This window comes from Malaclemys terrapin, chromosome 10 (genome assembly GCF_027887155.1).
Source record: "Malaclemys terrapin pileata isolate rMalTer1 chromosome 10, rMalTer1.hap1, whole genome shotgun sequence".
NCBI lineage: Eukaryota > Metazoa > Chordata > Testudines > Emydidae > Malaclemys > Malaclemys terrapin.
Window position 1 is genome coordinate 19,133,014 of NC_071514.1, and position 8,712 is coordinate 19,141,725.

Consider the following 8,712-nt stretch of genomic DNA (forward strand, 5'->3'; position numbering starts at 1 on the left):
TAGTTTAATATATTAATCAACTAGTCTATTGAGGGATTTTACTCCGTTTTTAAACTTTAATTTTTATCACCCAAGTTTCTGGATCCAATCACTGGAACATTTCGTTATTACCACTCGCCAACAAATACTGTTCAGCTGTATCCCCCGGAAATGGCTCCTTCATCCACCCTTCCATCCACTCCACCAACTCATAAAGCCAAGCCACAGGTGACTGCTGAACGGGACAGAGAACACTCCAAATTGAAGCGATCCTACTCTTCACCAGACATAACCCAAGCCATTCAGGAAGAAGAGAAGAAAAAAATTCCTGTAACTCCTGCAATCAGTCGTGAAAATAAGTATGTCTGATAAATTAAGTCAAAACATCACAGCTAGTACAATATTATAGGGTCTCGAGTTTGCCCACCTGAATTCTATTAACTCTTTCCCATTGGTTTGCATGGAATGTTTCTGATAGATTGAAACTACATAGCTGCAGAGCTCAAAGCAGAACACCGTATACAGTGATCCCCATTGCATTGTGATTTCTCCTTGTTTACCAACAATAACATATAGAGATTTTAGACACCATTATGTGGGGAGCGTTGGTAAATGCTGACTTTTAAATGGCAGCCGTTTGTCTGCGTGCTGTCAGGCCTTAGGCTGCTGTTTATTGTGAAATGGGAAGATTTTCCATTTCTAAATTATAGTAGGTTTAATGCCTTGACCCAACCGTTTGGAAACATTGATCTAGTCTATACCTGTGCATCACTGCAGGCCAGTATTTATAAATTGCTAGAGAATCTCCCATGATTCCCTTGTCTAGTCTTGAATACCTTAAATGATGGCATTTTATGGCTTCCTCAGGGAGGATATTTTATTTCTTAGTGAGGAGGGTGGGTCTGTTGATATTCTATGTGCTTTGAGCATACAGATCTGCATCTCTGGCCAAGGACTGGTATCTCTTCAGAGCTAGTCAGTACCATGTGGTTGGAGAAGTCTGTTTAATGATATGAGGCACACTGTTTAACTCAGGGGTGGCCAAACTTTTTGGGCCGAGGGCCACATCTGGGTGAGGAAATTGTATGGAGGGCCGGGGTGGGGGGTTGGGGTGTGGGAGGGGGTGCAATGTGCAGGAAGGGGCTCAGGGCAAGGGATTAGGGCAGAGGAGGGGTGTGGGGTATATGAGGGGGCTCAGGGAAGGGGGTTGGGGTACAGGAGGGGTGTGGACTGCGGGAAGGGACTCAGGGTAGGGGGTTGGGGTGCAGGAGGTGTGTGGGGTGCGGCAGGGGGCTCAGGGCAGGGAGTTGGGGCGCAGGAGGGCTTCGGGCTCCAGCCCGGCGCCGCTTAGCTAAAGCGGCACCGGAATGGCAGCGGTGCTCACCGGGGCCAAGGCAGGCTCCCTACATGCCTGCCCTGCCCTGCCCTGTCCCGGCCCCGCACCGCTCCAGGAAGCACTGCGGCCCCTGGGGGAGGGCGGGTGGAGGGCTTAGCATGCGCTGCCCTTGCCGTGCTTCCAGGTACCTCCCCCAAAGCTCCCCTTGGCAGCGGTTCCCCGTTCCCGGCCAATGGGCGCTGCGGGGGCGGTGCCTGGAGGCAAACGCAATGCACGGAGCCCTCCCCCAGCCCGGGGGCCGCAGGGACGTGGTGCCAGCCACTTTTGAGAGCAGCGTGGCGCCCACAGCGCCACGGGGGGCAATCCCGCAGGCCGGATCCAAAGCCCTGAGGGGCCGGATCCGGCCTGTGGGCCATAGTTTGCCCACCCCTGGTTTAACTGCAAGGGCTAAAACTCACTGGCTTCTCAGAGCTCCCAATTTATTCTGACCTACAATATGAGGGAAGGATAGGGTGCCCGCATGACAGAACAGAGCATTATGATAGGCCATAAGGCAAGCGTAGTAATAAGAATAGAAAACTCCAGTTTGCTAACAACAGTTTCTTCCTTACAGACCAGTATGTTACACTAAAGCTGAAATCTCAAGGCTCTCTGCACCACAGATTCGTAATCTTAACCCTGTGTTTGGGGGATCGGGACCAGCTCTCACGGGGCTTCGTAATTTAGGGAACACTTGCTATATGAACTCTATATTACAGTGTCTCTGCAATGCACCACTTCTGGCTGATTATTTCAATAGAAATTTGTATCAGGATGACATTAACAGGTAATAAATATTCTTCTTCTATCTTGGATTATTTTAATTAATCCATGACCGAATTCCAAATGTGTATTTACCACTGTTACTATTTTTCATTCAAAACATAGAAAATGGGGCCATTATATTTTTAAAGTCTCAGTCATATTAAAAGTAACAAATGTTATAAATTTGTGAGGGTTTTTCAAACATTTGGATATGTGAGTATGCGCTTTGCCAGGAACTTTCTATTGCACCCACCATCTCGGTGCCTGGGTGTATTGCAGATATTAAAAAGAGCAAGTCTTGCTAACAGTTGGTACAAATCAGAGAAATGGAAAATCACTGCATCTACCTCCAATGAACCCTCTGGCTGTGAGCAGCAAAATGTCAAAGTAAATAAAAGTTTTAACTGCTTCAGGCTGGTGTACTTAAACTGTATCACATAAGCCTTTCAGTAAGACCCCAGTCCAGCAAACATTTGTCTGTGTGCATGTAAAGTTAAACATATGCATGAGGGTTTGCAGGATCAAGACATAAGTGATTGTCTAATCTTGGGAAAATTTACTTCATCTTCACACAATCTTGGATTAAAAAAAGGAAATTAATATTTAGTCCTGTTTTAATGGCTTAATATAATATTTAGTATTTCTATTTAACTGTGTAGGTTAAATCTCTTGGGGCATAAAGGCGAAGTGGCAGAAGAGTTTGGCATCATAATGAAAGCATTGTGGACAGGACAATACCGATATATCAGTCCAAAAGATTTTAAAATTACAATTGGGAAGATCAATGACCAGTTTTCAGGATACAGTCAGCAAGACTCCCAAGAATTGCTCCTGTTCTTAATGGACGGACTGCATGAAGACCTAAATAAAGTAAGTAATCCCCTGCTAATAAATCACACATCTCAGTCAGATTGTAGAACGGAAATATAAAATGTTTAGTGGCAGAAGTTTTGTGCTATTATGAAGATGGAAATAAGTAGTACACCTCTACCTCGATATAACACGACCCGATATAACACAAATTCGGATATAACACGGTAAAGCAGTCCTCCGTGGGATCAAAGCAAGTTCGATATAATGCGGTTTCACCTATAACGCAGTAAGATTTTTTGGCTCCCTTTATATCGAGGTAGAGGTGTACAATGTAAGGACTCGATTGAAAAATTTCTATGTTTGCAATTGCATACCTGCTTTATGCACACAGGGCTCAAATTCTCTGCTGTGCTGAGTTTACACTTGACTCGGGTGGTTGGGTGTTTTGTTTTGTTTTTTTTCAAAGCCGCCTTTCCCATCCCCTGATCTTGGGCTGCCCGAGCTGTATCCAGACAGTGTGTGCCCTGCCCCGGGCCCACCTCCTGTATAGAGAAGATGGGACAGGTGGTGTAGAGTCAGCTACGCTAGCTTTGCACTACCAAGAACTTCCTTGTATCAGGGGAATCCTGAGCTGCCCTGTTAGGGGTAGCTTTTTGGCTACCTTCGGACAAAGTAGCTGGAGGAGGAGCCAAGAATTGAGAGGTTAAATGAGTAATTAGACACACGAATGGCCATTTAGATACAAGTGGCAATTTGCACATTGTTACCCAGGGGTAGCATGAGCCCATTTTAATTTTAAGAAGAGTGTTTCCATGATTTAAAAATGGTGATCTCTCCAAGAGCCTTATTTGATTAAAGTGAAGTCCTTTCTCACACTTAAAAAGGATATTGTTTAAGATAATTATGGATCTTTTTTTTTATACTTTTTCCTTACACTTGTTTTTTCCTGAGTTAAATGTATAATAAAGCCAGCAATACAGTAGTATGTATTCAGATGTTTCTTCAGTCTGTCTTTTTTACTTATTTTTACAACCTATTTTATGGCCCATTAGGAAGTAAGTAAATTGCAGCATAATACCTGTTCCTTTGTGTGTCTAGTGATGTTTATACATTCTCCATATCATGATCATAAGTTAAACTACTTTACCTCATCTTATTATTTTAAATGAATATCCCTGTTTTCAGAATTTTTTTGTTGCATTTAAATCTGTCTCCCACACCCGACCCCACCCACGCAGATATTGGAGGCATAGGTTACCAGAAAGGGAGACATTTTCATGCAATAATTATTGGCTTTTGGGGGAAAATGATGATTTGTTGCTCCTAATTGGATTCCATCACAGTTGATATTCACAATGGGGATGGTATAAATCTTTTTAAAGTAGATAAACCAGAATGTTTCAAATATATTATCTGTACGGCAAATTATTTGTGCAAGAAGCCTTCAGTAAACTCCTGAAATACAGGTTAACTATCTAAATCAACTTCCATTTTATGCACTTGTGCTAATATTGAAGCATGTGCTGCCATTGGTTATGGGGTGTTCTACAGGTGGCAGTAAAATGAAGGGTGAAATCCCAACAATAAGTGTTTATCCTGGTGCTAAAGAGAACAATACAGAAATATGACCAGATACCAATTATATATAGCTTGTTGGCATGCTTAAAAATTTTTGCATAGTCTATAAAACCTTATCATACAGCTTCCCATCTTTGTACTTACATATAAAGTGATGCTATATGGTGATAAGATATTTTAATTTTATAATATCCAGGCTGACAATCGGAAGAGGTATAAGGAAGAAAATAATGATCATCTTGATGACTTCAAAGCAGCAGAACTAGCCTGGCACAAACACAAGCAGCTCAATGAATCTATTATTGTGGCACTTTTTCAAGGCCAGTTCAAATCTACAGTGCAATGTCTTACGTGTCACAAAAAGTCCCGAACGTTTGAGGCTTTCATGTATTTGTCATTGCCACTTGCATCCACTAGTAAATGTACACTACAGGTAAGATAGTAATAGAGAGGGAATGTGTGCTTTTACTGCAATAAAATAATTACGCTTTAGGTTTCTTGTATGGTGCTACTTCTGCTTCAACCTTTTTGGTTGGGGTATGTCACTCTAGCCAGTGTAACTTGCTCTAGGATGAACCATGGTATATATGGTTGTCTTTTTCTTTCAATTTTTTTTATTTGGGGAGGATTTTAAAAAAATCAATTTTACGTCTATGACTACACTGACAGATGTAGGTGCCTTTTGTGCTACTGTAGTTTAAACAGCTTTTTTGAAGTAACTAAACTCTTGATTGCAGGTCATAGTAGGATACTTGCTTTTTTTATTATTATTAACAAAGCAGTAGCTACATTTAGAAACATAACTACTACCTATGTGGAGTAAAAGTTATTTTTGTGAATAGATTCATGAACTAAAGTTTCCTAATTATTCTTATGAAACATGATGCACATGTAGCTCCTGTACAATAGCAGACAGGTATTTGAGCTACATCTTTATTTTTATATACACCAGGCTTTTAAGTGTGTTTTCTATGTTTTGTCCTAGGAATGCCTTAGATTATTCTCCAAAGAGGAGAAACTTACAGATAACAACAGATTTTACTGTAGCCATTGCAAAACACGAAGGGATTCTTTGAAAAAATTAGAGATTTGGAAATTGCCACCCGTTCTTCTGGTGCACTTGAAACGGTAAGACAATAAGTTGTGAACATGTATCTATAAATGCAGTTAACTTGGCCTTAATGGAGACTTTAGGGGTAGTAAAGCCACAGACTTTTTAAAAATACAGAATGTTATACAGACAACCTGAGCCTATGGATACCAATAATTTACATCTAGTTTTCATCTGCTTCCTATTTTCTTAGGCCCCCATTCTGGAAACGCTCATATGAGTTGTCACATGTGTGTGTAACTTTACCTACTGAACTCAATGGAAGTATGTGCAGTATTGCAGCCTTAAATTGTAAGGTATCCCTGACACTCTGCTTAGCTGTGAAACTTACTGTTTAGTCTTATTTAGCTCAGACCCCAGTTAAAATTAGTGAGTAAGAAACAATTATAAACATGGAATCAATTTGGGACATCTCTTGAACCATTGCTCTCTCTAGATTCTCCTATGATGGAAGGTGGAAGCAAAAGCTACAAACATCTGTAGATTTCCCTTTGGAAAGTCTTGACCTGTCACAGTATGTTATTGGGCCAAAGAGTAATTTGAAGAGATACAACCTATTTTCAGTATCGGTAAGTAACCACAGCCAACTTTAAAACTTAGCGGTAAATCCATCTTGTTTAAAAAACGTTTATCTGTATGTCCAGTATTACAAGGTCACTTTGAGTCACGTGGGTTTCTATGCCTCCTGCCTGGATACAAATTAAACTGTAGAAAAAAGGAAGGAGAGCGAGTCTGATATTTACTGCAATGGGATTTCATGTTGGTCAAGGTATGGCATTCAAGTTTATTATTCTAGCTAAGGGCAGAAGTGGTAGCAAAGCACAGATTGGTTAAATCGTGAATCAGGCTATAAGAAAGGCTCTTGCCAAAAAGTAGTAGTATTGTTTTAATCTCTCTCCACCTTTTTTTTTCTCCCCCCAGAATCATTATGGAGGGTTGGATGGAGGGCACTACACCGCTTATTGCAGAAATGCTACAAAACAGCGCTGGTATAAGTTTGATGATCATGAAGTATCTGAGATCTCGGGATCCTCTGTGAAGTCCTCAGCTGCATATATTCTCTTTTACACTTCGATTGAACTGCGAGGAGCAGATATAGCCACATAAAGTGTTTTGAGTGAAGAAAATTGGTTCTTTATAAATGCACAACACAGGTATTGAAATGCATATTAATATGCAAAACCGTGACAAATATATAGCCACTTAATAAGGTTGCAGCAGCTTCTCTGCAACAGGGTCTTTCTGGTCAGTGCTATTGCTTAAGTCAGAAGACTGATTGATAATGCTTTTGGTAATAGCAACTTCTATGAAACCATAACAACAAGCATACTTAAGTTATAGCTTATTTCAGAATTATATTTTTAGTCTGCTCCAAAATTAAATTCTAGCTTTATTAGCAAGTAAATGTCCTAAAAAATCCCACCGCGTATCTTGATTTGTTTTCTTTTCTATCACTGTTATGGCCTTTTCACATTTCTAACCTTACGTTTGATTCTACTGTGAATACTCTAGAATGATGGAAACAGTTAGGAATGTAAGTGTACATATTGATTGCATACTTGCACATCAGAGCTATGTATATAATAAAATGTGGTCCTTTTGTGAAAATCTCTAGAACTCAGAGGATTGCTTTTATTTGCCAGTTCTAAATAACTGCAATACTTTAATTCTTATAGGTATAGAAAAAGCAGAGCTGTATTTTTGTTAGCCTTTGTGAATATTTCTGCATTTAAAATTACTTCTAAAGAAATGAGATTCTTTAATTTTTTAATACAAGATTTCATGTACACATGCATTAAGAATATTAACAAAGAAATTATTTAAAATACACTAACCTATTAAATGTTTGTTCGGGGGATTTGTTTTTTCTTGGACATCTACGAAATTTGATTATCAGTGGCAACATTTTGTACTCTTCCACGGAGTCCAGGCGCTCCACCTGGAAGGACAACCATCTGCTCAGAGTGAATTAGTTTAGGAGCCATTTTTGGTTCAATTCTACACATTTCCATTATCTGGCAACAGTTCATAGTTTCCACTCCTGATTTGCATTGGTCCTTGGAAGTGAGTCCTCTGTAGTGAGCTTTTAATCAATATATGTCACTCTGGTTTGTTTAAGAGCAGGTTTGACTCTTGTCCAAAAGTTAGGGATCGGTAGCACTTGAACTATCCCAGAAGCTAACACAGCAGCATAGTACTAGGGAATACCACTCTCTTAAAGTAACTTACCTGTTGATGGGGTTGTAAACACTTCCAAAGAGTACGGGATAAACTGGTGCCCTGGTCAACATTGCCACCATTTTTACTGAGAAAGGCAATGACTTAAGGCTGTTGGAGAGCAAACAGTTGAGTGAACCAGGGAAACACAATTTTACAGATGCTAAACTACTGTCTACACTGTGTTTGGCAAGCTGAACTCTGCATTCCACAGGTGCATACGTGAGGTTAGTCATGAAAAAATGTTAAGGCAATGTTAACGTTCAATCAAGCACGCAAAACCCAGGCAATACAGAATTAAGGTTGAAAACTGACTTAATTGCGCCTTCAGCCTTGATACAACTTCATAACGTATCCATGTTAAACCTGCATAAGATATCACAAAGGGTTCTTTTACTGAATCCAGCCTAGGAGACCTTCAGCCAGCATTAGCAAGGAGTGATTGCCCTAAGGAAAGGCAGTTAATGTTTTTCATGTTTACTCCAGCCAGGCTAATTAAGCTTTAATTGCTTGTTTCTCCTGTTTGATGCTGTTCTGACTTTGACAGGGCACAAGCACACACATGGCATGAGCACAATCTATCCTGCCCTAGTGCTGAGAGTGCCTCCAAGTACTTAACTTTGCAACATTTAAAGAATAAATCCTCCTCCTAAGCTCTTAGCAGAATAAGCAAAGACTTTGAGGCAAACCGGGACCAAGAGCAGAGAGAAGGGCTTTGTCAGATGCTACTCTAGTCATGCTTCTGCATCTCACTTGACACAAAGAGGATGCTGGATGCCACCCTGTCACAGGCACTACTGTGCTCTTTAATTTTGTACAATGCTGAGATATTACACTGATGATGGGCTGTGTGGACTCCATATCTCCTGCTGCA

General features: G+C 40.6%; 1 protein-coding gene across 2 annotated transcripts in view; it reads left to right on the forward strand.

The window, feature by feature from the left end:
• USP8 (ubiquitin specific peptidase 8) overlaps positions 1-7,468 on the forward strand; it is a 36,581-nt gene extending 29,113 nt beyond the window's left edge. For both annotated transcript variants that reach the window (XM_054041687.1, XM_054041688.1), the window contains 7 exons: positions 76-338; positions 1,929-2,141; positions 2,779-2,989; positions 4,707-4,943; positions 5,496-5,638; positions 6,058-6,190; positions 6,543-7,468. In XM_054041687.1, the coding sequence (XP_053897662.1) occupies positions 76-338; positions 1,929-2,141; positions 2,779-2,989; positions 4,707-4,943; positions 5,496-5,638; positions 6,058-6,190; positions 6,543-6,728 (1,386 nt within the window). In that variant the 3' untranslated portion in view covers positions 6,729-7,468. The remainder of the gene's footprint in view (positions 1-75; positions 339-1,928; positions 2,142-2,778; positions 2,990-4,706; positions 4,944-5,495; positions 5,639-6,057; positions 6,191-6,542) is intronic.
• Positions 7,469-8,712: the final 1,244 nt, after the last annotated feature.